The following is a 19318-nucleotide window of genomic DNA, read 5'->3' as shown; positions in this document are numbered from 1 at the left end:
AACAAAGGGAACGAACTGTCGCCGGGTCATTTCCATTTAATACCCTCGGCCGCACGCGGTGAAGTAAGCGGAATGAGATTCCGCGCGGCCTCGAGGAGCGCCCCAGCCTCGGGTTAATTCCGTGACAAAGCGTCTCGCAATTCGGCCCGAAATGTACAACTATATTTCTGATTGCTTTACAACTCGCCGACATGCAAACCTCCTCCCTCGTTTCTTCGCGGGGATTATACGCCGACGTGTATTTCCGATCGTTCCCGCGCATTGCAACGAGGACATTGTTCCTTTCTCTTTCTCTCTATTTGTCTCTCTCCCTGGAAACTTGCCGCTGCGGTTGACTAGCTATCGCCGGCCGGGAGAAGGTTTAATTTAGGCTACGCTCGGGTTCATCGTAACGTCGGATAATTACCGTATTCCGACGTCACCCTTACTGCATTATTACATTGAATATTCATCCGCGCGCTGGGCCAGCGTTAGACCTAACGCTAATCCTGAGAGAGAGAGAGAGAGGGAGAGAGAGTCTCGTGACGTCCGGAGCTTAACCGTGAAGAGATATTCGTGTTCCGATGTCATGCTTCTTGCCTCGGGCTTTACACGCTCGCACGTCGCGCGGAATTAACCCCACGGAAGGGCTAAGTCAATAGTTCAGCCGTGTCGGGATCGTCGTCGCTGTCTCGTTAACGGAAAGTATTTTCTACGTATACGTCTAGGAGCTTAATCGGTGTTGGCGTTCGTCGCCGAAACGCGCAATCGAAAATCGCGTCAGCCGTAGGACGCGACGCCGACGAGGACGGAGTGATTAATGATCGCTCTTAGCGTCCGCAATTATTCCCACTGCCCCTTCCACCCCCCACCTACCTGCGCATCCGCTGTCATCCGGTTTAAGTTTGGCGACGCGATATCTCCGTCGTAATTCACGTCGCGATTTTTCCCCTCTCGCCGTGAATTTTCCAACCGGCCGGAATTAGCGACTGAATCCCCCTCCCTAAAACCGCGGCGGTCTCGTTAACATCGCAATTTGAATCGATACTCTGGTAAAAAGCGAGGGGAATGGACGGTGTATGTAGTTCGGGGATGCGAAAGGAAGAGAAGTGCTTTCGAATGAACTTCGTGGATTTCATTTAGCGCCACTTTCGTGGCCACTTATCGTCGCTTAAGGTAGTCGGTCCATAGGATGCCGGATATTTTCAGTATTATTGAGCGATATTAAGCGGGCTCCGTCATAAGTTTATTATTTACTGAAACAAATACCTTCCTGGGATTTTATTTAACTAAGTAATAAGCGTTCATTTTGAGCGCGCGAAACTAAGGCAGATATGCGCATAATAGTACAAACACGGAAATCTGATTTATTTTTCTTCCTCAATTCAAGCAAATTTGTCTTCTGAAATGGAACAAACAAACGAACGTTTGATTTGACAAACAGGATTGTTTCTCAAACAATAAATATCCTTACATGACACACTTATATTAAACAAACCCGAATCAAACAAACACACGTCCAAAGAGATCATATTCTCTATGTAATTGCGAATATCTCAATTTTCATATAACCAACTTTTTTCTAACTTCACAGACTTACCCGTGTAGACAGTATTTTTATCAATGGCAGCTAAAATTTGAAGGGATTTCTAAGAAAATGATTTGACGTGTCAACTACCTTAATCCTCGGGTTTTGTTCGCGCTACAACGATCCACGCGGCGCGTTATCGTTAATCATCTCGCGGGACGGTCGGTCGCGTCCGTTTGATCGCGTCTATTAATTACGCACGTTTTGCAGATTATACATATACATTTATAGTTTAATTTATAGTATATCTACAAACGCGTCCCCCACAAAGGGGTTCGCGTCTTACTACACTGAGAAAAAAAGTACTTAAAAATTTATCTATAGTATACACATATAAAGTTTATTTCGCAGAAATAAATCTTATCTCTGTGAGATAAACCTTATATCTCTCTCCCACGAATAAATCTTTAAATACTTGTTTCTCAGTACGCGTTCCCGGTATTCAAATAAGGTTTATTTCGGTGATATAAGGCTTATCTCACAGGAATAAACCTTACACCGCGCAAATAAGTGTTTCGACGCTTTTTTTCTTAGTGTACGTTAGATGCGGATATACGGTTCGGCGATGTTGAAAGTAAACAAAGGCGCTTCGAGTGTAGCTCGGCAGTCTGTAATTCGTACAAAACAGCTTCGGGTCAATCCGGGAGGACGATGCGCGTGCCGCTGTAACGTCACTTCGCGTTATTGTCAGTCTTCGCGCGGACACCACGGCGAGCACCTGCTTCGCACAGTGAAGTTCCGAGGATGAAGGCTTCGAGGGTGGATTTGTCGCGCGATAAACGGGGGGACCGGCTTGTCAATCGTGTCGAGTGAACGGGCTCCCACCCGCGCGACTGCCGATGAGGGTGAACGAGGACGATACAACTGCGGGATGTGCATTAATGAGGTATTTTCTATTTCCCGTCACGGTAAAATACAGCCGTTGCGCTCGTCATTGGCGAATTTGTCCCTCTTCCCCGCACCTTTGCGACGCTGAGGATGCGATTGCTTTTATCGCGAAGAGAGGACAAAATCCGCGTCTTCGGGAGAGAAAGAGAGAGCGAGCGGTCGGGTTCCTGACTACTTCTGTCGCGGAAACGGCAACGTAAAATGTATCTTTAACGAGGCGTTAAAGGTATAGCTACTTCAATTACGCAGATAGAAAGAAGTTCTTAACTGCTCTCTCTCTCTCTCTCTCTCTCCTTTGTTTTCTCTCATCGATTCCATCTGTAGGTCGCGTAGTACCTTCTGTCTCGTCCTCTTCGTATTTCAAGCAAGAGTAGTTCGCTGGCACCTGCGGGCCGATTTCGTGCGAGGGATTATGGGGGAGGAGAAATGACGAGGAGCAAAAATTTACGGTTCGCTCGACGGCCGAAGAGTCCTCGGCGACCGATTTTCTCCTTTCTCCGCGATCCTTCGTCAAACGTGTCGCCCTTAGCGCCATATCGACGCCGAAAAAACGAGACGCGTATCATTCGCGATCGATACTCTTCGCGATATACACGGACACGTGTCCGAAGCGAAAGATAATGTACCGCCGTTAATTTCAGCCCTCGATTCGTAAGCGCTTGTAAAACATTCGCGTTGCGTCACCGGTGATTTTCTCGGAATACCTTTCTTATTATTTAGCTCGTAGCTTGTATTTAGGACCAGATCGGCCGACGTACACGGAGAAGAATTGACGTCAACTCAAGACTCATATCCTCATATATAAGCAAGAATATATCATTTTACATAGAGATAAATCTTGTTTACATAAAAAAATTTCGTACATTTTCGGAGAATCATTTTCTTATTGTTCGAAAATAATTTTCAAGAACAATCTTCATGAATTGAGAGGAAAAATATCGGGTAGGAAAAACGAATATCTTCAAACTAAGAATTGCGTCAGTTTGACAATATCGTTTTTTCCATCCAATATTCTTTCCTTTCACTTCACGAAAATTATTCCTGAGCAGCAAGAATATATTTCTTATAATGGCGGAACTCTATATATGAAATTTCTTTAGGTAAATTTTATCTTCACATAAGATTACATAACTCTTATTTAACATATGAGAATATGAGTCTTAAATTGATATTAATTTTTTTCTCGTGTATATGAACGGAATACGCGTTGTATTCGCGGAGATCTTAGATTAACTAGCGGATTACGTAGTGTCTCGGTGTGATTAAAAACTAAACGACAGAAAAGTAAGAAGGAATTCGCGCTAACGCCAAGACATTTCCATCTCCGGTCGGTCGTTCGCGTCGATGAGATACCGCTCTTATTTCGGAGGCGATCTCAAGCAACGAAAACGCGCTTGTGTCCGGCGTGCGAAGCGTCGAATCGGAGGTCATTTCTCATCGCCAATTAACGATCGAGTCGAAGTAGCCGAGGGTGAGAGCGTTCTAGAAACGTGGAAGTATGCCGAAGAAGGATTCTTGGCGTGATCGAGTTCGTTACAACGAGAGTCAGGAGGAGGTGCATTTGAGCGGTCGATAGAGAAGGATCTTACGGCTGGACTATACGTCCTGTGACCTCGTCGAAGTTTTCTCTCGTCTCGCGCGCAATAGCCGGCAATTTCTCGCCCTCTTCGCGAAAAAATCGTTCCGGGAGATGACGAAACGTCTGGGAGGTGTCAGCGTTTCGCAGCGCGTTAAAGAAGGTTTACGCGAGTGCTTGGTATCTGCGAAGATAGTCGGCAATTGATAAGCTTACAGCCGACGAGTTGCATCTTCAGGCATCGAGTCACTCTTGTTGTTAGGACAAATTATTATTCAACTCTGTGCTGTCCGATAAGTACGGGCATGTCCAAGACATTCTCCACCTATTCCAAGTAACTTGAAGCCGAGCTTTAGGCTCGGTCCCGAAATTCTTATCGTCAGGAACGCTCGCTGATATCCGAGGCAGTCAAGATACACCGATGTAAATTTCAAGCTCGCAATCGGATTCGCGATAACGCGACGACTTCGACGAACGTCGAGCGAATTCCTGCCGATTCGGGAATGAAGATCTTGTGCGGCTGCATCGCACGCTGGAAAAAAAGGTGCTGGCGTTCGAGTGAGAGTTTACTTAATCCACGTAAAATGGTTATTGCAATACCCCTTGGCAAATATTTACTGGAAGTAGAAATACAATTGATTAGATACGATATGATATTTTCATCGTATAAGTAATGTTTATTTGTAGTCAGAACAATCGCGACGAATATATTAAATTCAGAATATTGAGGATATCAGAATTTATTCTTCGAAAATATTTGTCCAACGGAGAAAAATCTAATCCAAGAAAAATCTTGATCCAAGTAAATATTGTACAAGTAAAATATTTACTTGATCCAAGCGGAATTTACTTAATCCAAGTAAATTTTGCTCGGGAGTATCGGAGTAATTATTTACTTGAATCTAGTACTTTTTTCCTGCGTAGGTTTCTTCGATGGGAAAGAAGTATTACACAGTTCTAATAAATACTCTCCTAAATTTAGAGCCGTTTTACGTTTTCGCATTCAGTAATTCATTTACAAATGAAAGTATTACTGCGTTCAAACAAGTATTTACTACAAGCTACTAAAATATACTTTTATTTAAGAGACTAAGAATAATTACGTTCGCTTGATTCTAGCACCTTTTTTTCTGCGCGCCCTTCGTTACGGAACGAATTTGTGTAGGCAGTAAGTCGTTCGAATTTTTCCTTCCATTATCGACGCCCGGAAGAGGGAGGCGAACTTCTCGAGATCTTCCCCTCTCTCTTTCTCTCTCTCTCTCGGAAGCACTTCGTGTTTGTCTAGACTTGAAGGTAAGCGCGTGTCGCGTAGATCGAGACACTCCCGAGGCCAAATTCCGGAAATGGCTGTGGGGGAACCGGCCGTATCTCTGACTTCTGACTTCAGACGGAGGCCGGAACTTCGCGCTATGACGTCGGTTCACGTCGATCGGAACCATCGATACGATGTGCTGTTTCCAAGCGGCGACTCGCACTTTAACCGGCGGCACGACCATCCTCTCGGACGCATGCGATGTCATTGATCGGCCCGCTATTTTCGCATCGTACCGCGAACACGCGAGATACCCTGAGCCGCAAAACCTCCGCCGGTTATATTTCAACTCTGCATACCGTAGCGCGCGATAACTCGTTTAATCGGCCTCGCCCGTTCGGCCACGTAAAGCGTGTAAACAATCCGAGATCGATCGCACACGCCTGCTCCTCGGTGAGGCTCGTGCGCGATCGATCGGGGAAACGCGCTCCTCCGCCCTGTGGACGACGTCCGTCGTGGAAAAAGAGCTTTAGAGCGCGCTCACACACACACACACACACACACACACACACACACACGCACACGTTTCTCTATATATTAATAATGTGGTAACTAGTCGTAACTCGGACGAGTTCGAATCTGTAGAAATCCGGTCGGACTCGCGACTACTCGCATCGATCTCACGGCATCGCGCTATATTACTCACCCTCGTTGTTTCCCCAACGACATAATTACGCAACGGTAATTGCCCGCAGAAACGCTCGTCACTCCTCGAACGTCGTTTTTTTTTTCTTTTATCGGGGCGGGCAGAAGGGCGCGTGGCAATCGCGCGAGCAAAATCTCCCCGTGGGTTGCACGTCAGCGCGTTACACCGCAGACCCGCCCGGGCAACTAATGATTAGAAATTTGTTATAATTACCTCGGTACTTACGTAGAGACGAGAGGGAGCCGCCCCCCCCCCCCCCCTCTTGCGCCATTTACGGGAGCGATAATGCATAAACAGCTGTGCGATAACGACACGTTCTCGAGAATTTCGCGAGCACGCCACTTCCGCGGGCTCGAGGACTCCGGGTGCTTATCTGAAAAGTCGCGCTCAGCCCGGTGTATTACACAGACGTCCTTGCGAGATAAATGCAGGCACGACGGTTTTGCATACGGTTGTCCCACATTTCAAGTAAAATTGATTTACCCGGGATAAGGAACGCCGATCGGGACGCGAGACAAAAGGCGCATAAATCTTTCACAGGGTATCAATTTCGCCACGAAGGCCGCCGAGACGCGACACGCGCTTACGGCTTCGCCGTGTTATGTTCTCATCGCGCGCTGATGAAAAAAACGCGCGCGCATTTAACTTACCGGACGATCTCTCGCGATCGGGACGTCGCCAGCACGACGAGAAATGTGCATGAGTTACGTGTCGTTTCTTATCCGCTGATGGGCGCTCGCGTTGAATAATAGGATAACAAGAATCTTTCATCCCGCCGTGGAAGTATAATTGCCGGCCAGCCAGGGAGAAACGATACGGTCGGGTGAACTCGTTAACGTCCCACAGCCTAGGTATGTATTGTTCCACGACGAATGTATATTCCGCGCGGTGCATTTTCTTTCCTTTTTTTTTTGTTTTCTTTATAGTCTCTTCCTCTCTATCACGAACCGTGGAAAATGCAACCCGACGCAGAAGCGGGATATGAAAAATCGCCTCGACGAAATGCGCGTTACGATCGCAAACGTATGAACTACAAAGGAATGCCGGAATTAACGCGACAGAGAGAAGGAGAGAGAGAGAGAGAGAAAGCGGATTTATTCGCGCAGCGTGACGCAACGGTAAATATATGGAAGGAAAATTAGCACCGATCCCAGATTCATATTCTCTGTGAGCTAGAATAATAATACATATTTTATGTAAAGATGATACTTGCTTTTGTAAAGAAATTTTATATAGTTTTACTGAAATATCGAACTTTTGTTATTCAAGAATAATTCTCGCGAATTGAGAGGAAAAAAGTATTAAATAGAATGAACGATATCTTCGAACTGATATAATTTTTAGCTTGAAGATGTCGTTCTTATTATCTGATATTTTCTCCTCTTAGCTAGTCATAGTTGTGCAAGAAGGATTTAACGCATATGGAAGTACATTTTGAAAAAACGAGATGAAAATTTGGAATTTGGAAAATTTTGGAAAATGGAGATGAAAATTTGAAGCATGATTTAAAAAGTACTGTTTTTTAATCAATTTCAGGCGCCTATAAGGCTTGAGTCTTTCAGTTTTGCGTAGAAAGACATATAGACTACTTGGTAATACCTTACATTGGTGACAAAACCTCAAAAAAATCATGAAATTTGTGGGTCGAGTTCTTGCATAACTACGGCCAATTCGTGAAAATTATTGAATAACGGGAATATGATATTTTTACCGTAACTATATAGAATTTCTACATGTGAGCAAGTTTTATCTTCACACAAGATTATATTATATTCTTATATATGAGAATGTGAGTCCTGAATTTTAATACTAATTTTTTCCGTACAAAGAAGTTACCGGACGCGACTGAAGTGAAATTCAGGCGAGACTCGATGGGAATGGGGGGGGGGGGGGGGATAAAATGTACCTGTAATAAGAATATTTTGTGCGAGGCATGTGCTTGTGCGACGTGCTATTGACACGCGTACTTCCGGCGACGGTGTTCGAATCACCCTCGGCGAAATGTAACGCAATAACGGCTTGAAGAGTAGGTTACTCGGAAAAAGGTGTTCCCCTCTCATGGCGGAGGAGTGGTTTTCTCCCCGAATAAAATCGCGGAAAAGGCGATAATACAACCGCGTCTATCGCGATACCCGAAGTATCTGAAATTAAATCTCCGCCGAGAAGATGGTCGCCGTCGACGACGACGACGGTGGCGGCGGCCGCGTTGATGCAAACGGGAAACTGCGATACTTTTGTCATTATCCACGTCGTTAAAAACTTTCAGTCGGCACCTGAAAACGGCGTTCTGATGCTGTGTGCACGCTCCGTTTATTACATAGCGGGGGACGATCCGAAATATGCTCGTTCGGGGCTCGTTCGGGCTCTAACGACGAGCCATTTTCCCCCCTTTCCTTCCCTTTTTTTTTTATTCTCACTTTCCCGCAACGATCGCTCGTGCGTGGCTAAGTGGTCGGTTAAGTTGACTAGCTATTTGTCGATTCGTGTAAACGCGCAATTAGCGCGAGATTATCGGAGCGTGTTTGCCCCGATGCGGCCGCGAATGTCTCGCAATTGTATAATTAATGCGCCGCTTACTTCGGCGCCAGGCGCGTTCGCGCATATTCGGCGGAATTACTAATTAAGAGGCGAAGGTTAAATTACGTTTAAATGAACCCCAATAATGAGCACGCGATCCGATTTGGGCCCGAGTCGCGTTTTTGCCCGCGAATGCCGCGCAATGATTCCCTCTCGCGAAATTACAACGTCGTATAGAGAGAAAAATAACATTCTTTCGCTAAGGAAAAGCGATATTATTCGGATACGTTTTTACTTTCCTTCCTTGAAGCAACGATTATCTGCAGCAAAGAATATTTTCTTGATAACAGCTCTCTCAGATATGCTCAGAAAGTTTAGAAAAGCTCATTATACCTCGCATACTCGCGAACGAAATATTTATTCTCTTTTCAAGAACAGAACTTTTCTTCATCGAAGAAGAGTTAAATTCAGTTTACTAAAGCAAAGCGAACTTTGTTTTAATTTAATTATCCTTGATTAAAGTATTAAACTTATTAGGATTCCGAACGTATTTCGAATCAATCTGATGCTTGTGATGAACACATTTACGTGATATACTTGCGGATATATAAACTTGCTCTTGAGACAAGTATGATATTTACTTTGAATGCAGTATGTATAGTATTCGCGAGTTTCTTCAATTAAGGTGTAAGTACCGGTGTCTGAACACGTGCTTCATTCTAAACGCATTCTTATTATCCTGCTCTTTAAATACCGACATTCAAGCTTTCATCACAGAATATACATGTATACACATATTAAATGTACACAAATATTTTGTGTTTAAAGATAAACATTCGTATTTAAAGACCAGGTCAAGAATGAAACAATTAAGTACGTGTCCAGATATTTGCACTTCCTCCTTCTTCCGCGATTGTTCTCACAGTCTGCTTGCTTGTTCATGGGGCGTTTCGATTCAAACGAAGATCGCCTCCGAAAGGGTTAATAATTGATAACAAAGCATCTCGTCTTTTTGAGTTTGCGCTTTTCGCAATTATTGTGACGCGAACTCGAGCTGCGAAGAGAGCCCCGACGTTGCGACGTATTACACGTAGTTTTCACGAGAGAAAAGGGACGAGGTAGAAAATCGATCGCGTCGTCTCGTAGAGTGTTTAGCAAAATTTGGACGGGTTGATAGTTGGACGAATACGTCAGCGGGTGATCTCGGTGATCTCGTATTTCAAGAAGCTCGACACGCGCTAGCTAGTTACGCCGGTGTTAATTATCAATTCCGAGATACGTTTTTCCTTCGTGAATAACAATGACGATAATAATAATAATAATAACAACGAGAAACACAGCCGTCGTGTCGCGAGAGAAGAGAGCACTCGCGACGAACGAGACAGCGTCTATCGAATTTACTTACGCCCGCGAGTTTGCGGAATATATTTACGCCAACTCGCGGGGATGCGAGGTAAACAATCTCCGTTTCGTGAAAGAGAGCCCGCATATCGATGGGAAAGTCTCACGAAGCAGAAGCGACGACGACACCTCGTCCCGGAGAAGCGCGAATCCCTCGCGACAGGATAGACAAGCGTGAATCTCGAGCGTCTCTCGCGAAGGACGGAGGAAAAATTCGAAGGAAATAAAGAAGGGGAAAGGGAAATCGCATGTTGACGGTAATCATCGCGACGTTTCTCAAATGAATCGTCACCGCTCGGTTCTCTCCTCGGGTTTTCACGGAAACCGGCCGTGTTTGCCTATCATTCTGCAACTCGCAACGACAATTTCGTTAGCGTATCGTCGCCCAGCTATTTTGTGATACATCTTGCGTGCGCGAAGATTTGTAACGCATGCGTTATAGCTGTGACGCATACATTAAAAGTTACAGAATAAGGACGCAGATAATCAGACAGGTCGCAGATCGCGATGAAAGTCACGCGGACCTCACGCCCGTTCCCACCCTTAACGTCGATCAAACCTTAACCCAAATTCAAATTCTCCTCGGACTTCAACTCGGGTTAATGTTTAATCAACGTATGCGGACAAAAAAATTTGGTTGAATTGATATGGTGATATGGTATTTTTGAGGCCTCCTACCTAAGGCCATTACAGACTTGGAATATGCCACGATTAATTTCTACCCGGGTTTTACGAAAACACGTTGATTTGTTCATCGTCGCGTTAATTCAACCTCCCCCCCCCCCTTCCCCCACATAGGTAGAAACGGGCGATAATCGCGACCCCTCGCTCTCATGTGCGTCGACGAGCCCGCATTGAACGCTCGTCTTGACAGCGTTACAAGAGCGAACGTCGAGCCGCGGGCTTTATTGTGCTTTACGCGAACGTTACTCGCGCGTGGAATACGCGGAGCGTGTGGAAGAATACATCGCGAGCGTTATCCTGCCGCCGGGAAGTAAGCGCGCGCGCGCGGGCCGTTCCCTGCAGATGTTTCGCCGAGATGCGACTCGCCGCCGAATGCCTCGAGCAGACGTAGACGGAGAGCCCGTCGTTAGGATCTCGAGACCTGTTCAGGACGACGAAGCGAATAAAAGGACGCTTCGCTGTCGTCCGTTATCTTGTATGTAACTACGAGCAGGCGAGCGAGCGCGAGATTGCATCGCCCCGCGCGATGCACGTCGCTCCTTGAGCAAATATCGCTCGCACACACACACACACACACACACGCACACGCATGTACGTACGTACGTACATACATGCGTGCGTACATACATATTCTTAAGTAAGATATAGTGATTACGTATTACATTATATATATATATATATATATATATATATATTACTGTGGTATAATTAATAATAATAATTAATAATAATAATAATAATAATTCTCCGTTTAAGCAATCAAAATAAACTCATATTTTGTATGTGGGTTACGCGCACGGCGAGGAACCGTAGGAACCCGCATTATCGTCATTACTAATATTATTATTATAATAAAGCACACTACGCTCCAAGTGTATTATCATTACTATTTGTCTATAATCTCATAGTTTAATGTTCGTCGTTATTAGCGCTAAGTCACGACGTCGTTCGTCAGGAACGCGTCGTCCTGCGTGTTTGTTTCGCCTTTGTTCTTCTTGTTATTAATCTTGGAAATATTTTTTCTGTTGCAGTTACGTGTGAATGCGTATGATGTGAGAGAAAATGCGTGTGTTTGTACCTCCTCCTCCTCGTTCGCCTGTTCTCCTCCCTATCTCTGTCATTAAACCCCCCTTCACACTCTTCTAATCGTATCCTCGAGATCCAAATGTGCAGTCTCCTTCGTTTCCCGCGTATTGCAGGCATGTTTTCCGTGCGGGGGAAAGACGCGTAAAATACGACGACGCCCGCGATCCGTATGCGGAAAAATATGCCGTTGCGCCAATAGAATCAGAATAGATTCTCTCCATTCAGTAGCAGTATCATTGAAACTAATATATGATACATTGTTTTAACAACTCGTGTATTTGTTTCAATAATATCACTGTTGAATCAAGAAGATTGGCTCTAATTACGGCGCTGTTGGACGATTCGATTGATACAACGCAGTATTTTTTTTCCGCGCACACACAGTCGGCGTCATGTGTGCTGTATTGTTTCCTAGACGGGAAATTATCGTCTTTAGTCTTGCATGTAAGACCGTAAGTGTGAAAATCGTATAATAATTCGAATTACAATTACAGGCTTATAACGGCTCTTATAATATTAGAATTTATAATTTCACTATATGACTGATAATTTTGACTTTATATATATATGAGCACACGGGAAAAAATATGTTAGTATCAATTCAAGATCCATATTCTCATACGTAAGGAGGAATATATAATCTTAATGAAGATAAAACTTGCTTACACGAAAAAATTATATATATATTAATTCCATTAAAAGTATATTCTTGTTATTCATGAACTGAGAGGAGAAAATATTAGATAGGAAAAACGGCATTTTCAAACTAGGAATTGTATCGGTTTGAAAAAATACCGCTTGATTCTTGAATAACAAGAATGCGATATTTTCAATGAAACTATATAGAATTCCTTCATATTAGCAAGTCTTATTATCTTATAAGATTATCTATTTTTATTTATATATGAGAATATGAGTCACGAATTAATACTATTTTTTTCCTACGCAGCATACATGACGCCGACCATACATCGAGGATGACGATCAGCGCGAATCGAGCGACACGGAAATTCTCACGTAGAACGGTCATCATCCCCCTTCTCCCCCACGTAACGACATCTCGAATAACTCAAGGCAGAGTGGGCGCGCGTTAACCGTTTTTCATCGCGGCTACGATATTTAAGCGGTGCCGGAAAGGTAAAGGTTGCGCGATAATAAAGCTCCTCGAAGGACCCCAGGTGCGGCACGCGCGCGGAATCTTTTTTACCGTTTCCCCCGCTGACCTTCGACATTTCGGTCGCATTGCGATCCACCCTACGGTGGGGGAAAATGTATCGTGGCGTGGTTTTTGTGCCGTGTCTACCCCGTGCGATCGGCGCAGCCGATTGATCTCCCCGACGAGGGCGCGCACGCCGCCTGGTCCAGGTGAAATAATCACTCCCCGGGGCGATCGAGCGGGATGAACGACACGCACGATCTATCGGGACACCTATTCGTCGTGGTCCCGCTTCCTCTCGCGGCCGGAGAGATCGATCGCAAAAGCCCCCCCTGCCCCCGCCCTTTGAAAAGTTACCGTACGTCTCTTCTTCTTTCAGGCGTGTCTGGTGGAGAATACCAGCCGCGAAGCGTGTTGTGCTTAACGGCACTATTAGAATAGTAGACTAGTTAGAGCTTAATTATCTGCTAATTGGCTTCCGGGACTCGTCGGGGGAAAGTCGGGATTCTGGAAGGGACTTGAGGCAGCCATGGGCAAGCAAAACAGCAAGCTGAAGCCGGAAGTGCTGGAGGACCTCAAACAAAATACTGAGTTCTCAGGTACGGCCTGTTCGTTGTATAAACAGCTAATTAATGGTTCCCGATTCCCCGACATGCCGTTCAGGGCTCGAGTCATCGGTGGTTCGCTACGGATAATCGCCTGGGGAGGGGGCAGGGAGGGGAGTTAATAATCGAAGATTTTTTTTCTGTCTTTCCTCGTCGCAATAATCTTCATTGATGCATGACGATTGCAGCGAGGAACTAGGGGAGCCTTAAGAATACATGATTAATTCACACACGCACACAATAATACGTACGAACGTTCGCCGCATAACGATGAGCGCTCGATGTCGTTGATGGGAATTGATAACTCGCGAATTGATTCGTAAATGACATCAGCGGACACGAGCAATCTAATATGAGTTTACGTGATACGATACGAGTTTCTTCCGTTTGTTAACACATTGCTTTCCCTTTCGCAGACGCGGAGATCCAGGAATGGTACAAAGGATTCTTAAAGGACTGTCCCAGCGGTCACCTCAGCGTGGAGGAGTTCAAAAAGATATACGGGAACTTCTTTCCCTACGGCGACGCATCGAAGGTGAGCGAGGGGAAAGTGGGGGGGGGAGGGGGGGAAGAGCGAAAGAGAGGAAAAGAAAGAGTAAAAAGATAAAAATGTAGCACGAGGGCACGGACGCCGCCATGATCGATGAAATTATTTACATATCGCGTGCTATATCGCGGCCGGAATTATTCGCGTTGTTTTAAATTTATCACGATGCTTCTCCCTCACCCCCTCACAGTTTGCGGAGCACGTATTCAGGACGTTCGACGCGAACGGCGACGGCACGATCGATTTTCGGGAATTCCTCTGCGCCCTCAGCGTAACGTCCCGCGGCAAGCTCGAGCAGAAGTTGAAGTGGGCCTTCAGCATGTACGACCTGGACGGCAACGGCTACATCTCGCGGCAGGAAATGCTGGAAATAGTAACGGTACGCCGTAAAGCTTGACTTACGAATATTCGTGAGGAGAGCTGAAATATATTCCGATGTAGCCCGAGGTATAATAACGAGTTTACCTCGAGCTCTCTTGAAAGTACAGAATGTTCTCGAGTTACTTCGCGTAGCGTGTATCATTCAGGAGCTTAATTAGAGTCGAAAATCTCCACGGGAAAATGTCGAAGTCGGCTTTCGAATTTACTGCGAAACCGCCGAACCGAACCTTCTTTTCTTTTTTTCGCCCGGGGTTTGTTTTCTGTGTCCGCGCCGGGACTGCACTGAATTGAACTGAATTTGAACTAGTGCGGAACTAATGAGTGTAAGGCTAAGGAATAAGGAATGATCCAGTGCATAAGTAACATGACGTGTTGCGTTGTATCTCTAGAATTGTCCAGTTATTATTTTCAACAATAACTTCTGATTTGCTTGGTTTTAATTTGTATAACTGAATGTTAAATATTGTACGTGAAGATTTATATATTGTAAAGTCTTTTCAGTATCTAAGAAAATTCCTATTTTCATACTTATCATTTAACTTTTGTCTTGATGATCGTGTTGCAAAATAGGAGCAATAAAAGATCATTTTGGTCATTTCAAGATGTATTTCACACATCCATACGTGTCGGAAACATTGGAGTGGAAGTAATTTAACTCGGGTGCTTCTTAATTTCACCTCACGATTTATGAACTTTTACGAATGAAACAATATGAAGGACTTTGCACAAAAAATATATGTATTAATTTGCAAGATACATTTAAAAATATTCTCATCCTGCCTGGAATCTTGAACAAATCGTCTGGAAAGGTCGGGGATCCTTTCTTCGGATTTGAGTAGACACCACCCCGACGCTTCTCGAACTAATGGAGCCGCAGTCGGGACGGGAGACAAGCCTTTGCTTGTGTTACAAACTTCGCCTGATTTCAGGCGATCTACAAGATGGTGGGCTCGGTGATGAAGATGCCGGAGGACGAGTCGACGCCGGAGAAACGAACTGATAAGATATTCCGACAGATGGATAAGAACAAGGACGGCAAGCTATCGCTCGACGAGTTTATAGAGGGTGCGAAGAGCGACCCGTCTATCGTGCGACTGTTGCAGTGCGATCCTAGTGCACAAGCTCAGTGAGGCCCTGGGCCGATACAGACAAGTACTGCTATGCCATCTGCATACCCGAATCGGAGCCCGGCCCAATTAGTATCCAGTGCGGGAGCGACGCGATCCTAGAGCCTCGTCGAGCTCGACCGGTCCGTGTTTCGAGAAACCGCCGAGAAACGTCACCCCAGCACCCTTCAGATTCCCCTCCACCCGTAACAACACACAGTAGCTGCAAGTCGTCCCGACGGACGATTGATTCGCCCGCTCTCTTGGATCATACCGAGTAGTAGTAGTAGTTAGCTGTTCATCCAAAGGTTCCCCAGGATACCCGAAAAAGACCGAGAGAAAGAGAGAGAACGTTAACTGCGCTGCGGTTGCGAAGCACCCTTAAATTAGGTAAGCGAACGATTTTGTGTTTTAACGTTAGACACCGCATTCTCAGCGAGAAACAAATAGAATGACGTCACCGACATCCCTCCTGACTTGATCAGTGACGACAGCGGAATAACATCCACCCTCCCCGCGTTCGTGGCCCCAGGCTTCATCGTCTCCCAGCGAACCCGCAGATATTTCAAAGAAGCGTACGCATCCTAGTTTTAAGCTCGCTCACCGGATCGCATCGTTCTCCCCTGACGTGATATTAGCGATCGAGGGTACCGTCTTGGCGGTTTCTCGCGGATGTTCTGGGATCGCGCGCGCTCTACGCGCGCGCGTTGAAGGCACACGCGAGGGTTGCTGTCAATTGGGCCGGTAACCGAGAGGTCCAGGGTCACTGGGCCCATGGCGCTTGCGCATACCGCAAGCTAGTCGACAAGACTAGTCCAGTCGCTCCGTTTCGTTGACGGATCGGTTTAGCGAGAAGCTTGTTACGCCTTTTCGGTCGCGTTTGAAGCCAGGCGCGCTACGCACGACGGCGAGGGGAGGCGCATTCGCGCGGAACGCGGGCGAGGGAGTGACCTCCGGTTGCGTCGGCGCTGCCGAGACCAGTTCCTCCGGCGGTCCTGAGCGGTTGGAATTGTCACGACGGCGATCAGCGAAATTCTAAAATACTCTGTGTTCGTAGATAGCCGCGATCTCTCCGGCAGCGCGTGCGCGCGACGGCCGGCAGCTTCGAGCGTCGACGCTCGAGGGTTTCCACCGTCTTCGCTTTCCGTGACTCCTCCTCCCCTTCTATCCCACCCTTCCTCTCTCCTACTCCTTCTCCGGGCGAGGAGAAGCGCGCGCTCGAGCGCGCCGCAGCGCACACCTTGTACATACGAGCGAGGTCGCGGCGACGCGACCTCGCACTGCGGCGCCTCGGACGCTCGCTCGAACCTCCGGGAGGTTCTCGCTCGCTTCTGGTAGCGCGCCGTGGCACCGTCGTCTTTGCGCATCGCGCCCGCGGTCTCCGACCCTCCGGGTCGGACGTCATCCATCTCTACGTGGACGCACTGAGACACGCGTCTCAGCCGGCCCTCACGGACCTCGAGTGCCGGGCCTTCTCGCCGCTCGCGGCCAACGCGTGGCCCATCATCACGGACTGAAAACCTACGCGGAAACGGAAAAGACTCTCGCAAGAGACTATACGCATACACACTCTCTCTCACACGCTTTCTTCACACACACACACAAATACGGGGAGAAATGATTCGCCGGTGCGGCAAAGTCTGTCAGTTACTCTGTGGATTTTCAGCAAAACGATTTGTTTAAGAGTTGAACCAACTGCCGCTCGCTGGTTTATTTTTTTGAGTTTACTCATTTTCTTGTTGTAGAAAGAATTTGGTAAATGTGGGAGGACGCTGTTTGGTTCGGACGGCGAATAAACGCGTCCTAAGGATAAATATAGTTATGCGAGAAGGATATCCGATTCATGAAGTTATAATTTTTGAGATTTTGTTACTAATGGGTAGTCTACATGTTTTTTTTTTTTTTCTCTACACTATGGGTTAAGTTAGGATAGTTAAAAACAGCTTTTACTTTCTACCGGCGCTGTTTTTCACTAGTTGCGTCTTTCTTACTCATTTTTTCAAGGGCTGAGCTTGTCAATGAATAACCTTAAAGAGGGAACCAAAATGGAAAATGGGTCATGTTTGACTTGTTTTGAACTTCCCCCTCGGTTGCGAAGTACTCCAGTGCTATTAATACTTTTTTAAATCACGCGTCAAATTTTCATCCTCATTTCTCTCGAGACTTATTCCATACGGATCCTTTTGCATAACTATGACCAAATTCACCCGGCGGAATTTTTCGATCCCGGCAGAAGGATTATATTTCTTATATTCCAATTACGAATTCGTTCATTTGGTTGCGCCAATGAAATTTTACCGCAACGAGTAAGCGATAGTAACGATGATTTCGCATCCAACGGCAGCATTATTTTCCCTCGTATATTTACACACAGACACACAATCGCGTGCGGCCGTCTCACCGCGCTAGCAACGAAACTTTTAGCGATTTTAGAGATCCGCGAGCGGGCTAAAGGTCACTGCTGGAAATCGAAGTCTCGCGCGTACGGCCGCTTCGTTAGCTCCAAACGCGCTCAGAGACCGATCTTGATCAGAGCTTGATCCAGCTGCGGAAAGGGGGAGAGAAGCGGCGTGTGAGACGCGACACGGTCGTCGCCCATGGATGATGGTGCGTCGCGCTCGCTCTCGTCGAAGGTGCTGCGTAAACGGTGCTCGGTCCCGTCGCAGAAAGGAGGGCGATCGCTGGCCCTTTGCCTCGTCGCGATGTTTCGACTGCGACGCGGAAGTCGCAATAGCTGTCCGATCAAACTCAGCCGGAGAGAGAGAGAGAGAGAGAGAGAGAGAGAGAGAGAGAGAGAGAGAGAGAGAGAGAGAGTTTTTCCCTTAACATTACTGTTATTATTCACAACGTCGTCATTGGATCGTTCTTAGTGACCTTTGTCGTTACGGTGGCGTAGTAAGATGAAGATAATCTCTCGTACTCTCTTGGATAGCATGAACGGGGTCCGGCTTCTTTCCAATCTCGCTAATGGAAAGCGAAACATACACACACACACACACACATACATACATACATACATACAACCTTGCCGATTAGAGCGACTGGTCCTCTCAGCTTCAGCGTGAAGGCTTCGCCGAGCGACCGAGAGATAATGAAGACGAGGAGACGCGCACGCGTGCTGCGGTTAGAGATTTATTTTTGTGAATGCGTGCGTCCGTACTGTTAGCGTGTAAGTGTGCGTATATCTGTACTGTGCGTGTGCGCGCGTGTCCCGGTGTAGTAGCGAACGCGTGAGAGAGGAAAAAACAAATTGACAGGGAAGGAAAAAGAGAAAAAGAAGGCGAAGGGAAAGAAAGAGAGAGGCGGCTCGTGCGGGCTTGATCGCCCTGTCGTCCGATTAATTCCGATCGATCGAGCGCGAGATATAATTATATAATATAAATCTATATATTATATGAATATACGATTATATTATTGATAGAGAGAGAGAGAGAGAGAGAGAGAGAGAGAGAGAGAGAGCGGTGGAGGGTCGTGAATGCTCGCGCGCGTACTGCGACTCGGCCCTGCGAATCCACCTATCCGGCGATACGTCCGAGATCAACGTGTTGATCGGCGGTTGCAACAAGGCGAACTCGTTGATCGCCGCGTCGCAACAGCCGATCGGTCGGGTGTGTTATCAGTTTACGAAGCAAACACGAGCGCGAGCGATCTGCGTTTGACGTGTATCTTTCGATGGACGCGCCATACGGCGAGCTCCGACGGCTCGTCGTTTGGTCCGCGTTGAGAGGAGGGTGGGATTTTCATTAAGTTATTTTCAGTTAGCTTTCTTCCTTTCCTCTCTTCGCGCGCGCACGGGCTTCATCGCGCTTCATCGCATCTTCTCTGTCTTCTCCTCCCCCCCCCCCC

At 46.5% G+C, this 19318-nt stretch overlaps 1 protein-coding gene across 2 annotated transcripts in view; it reads left to right on the top strand.

Annotated features, from left to right (window-relative positions):
* LOC106741359 (neurocalcin homolog) overlaps positions 1-18458 on the top strand; it is a 170626-nt gene extending 152168 nt beyond the window's left edge. For both annotated transcript variants that reach the window (XM_014613261.1, XM_014613262.1), the window contains exons 2-5: positions 13213-13432; positions 13855-13973; positions 14176-14364; positions 15296-18458. In XM_014613261.1, coding sequence (XP_014468747.1) covers positions 13363-13432; positions 13855-13973; positions 14176-14364; positions 15296-15496 — 579 coding nt within the window. In that variant the 5' untranslated portion in view covers positions 13213-13362 and the 3' untranslated portion in view covers positions 15497-18458. The remainder of the gene's footprint in view (positions 1-13212; positions 13433-13854; positions 13974-14175; positions 14365-15295) is intronic.
* Positions 18459-19318: the final 860 nt, after the last annotated feature.

This window comes from Dinoponera quadriceps, unplaced genomic scaffold, assembly GCF_001313825.1.
Source record: "Dinoponera quadriceps isolate SergipeBrazil2010 unplaced genomic scaffold, ASM131382v1 scaffold405, whole genome shotgun sequence".
NCBI classification, from domain to species: domain Eukaryota; kingdom Metazoa; phylum Arthropoda; class Insecta; order Hymenoptera; family Formicidae; genus Dinoponera; species Dinoponera quadriceps.
The sequence above is the reverse complement of the archived record's forward strand: the minus strand, read 5'-3'. Positions and strand labels throughout refer to the sequence as shown.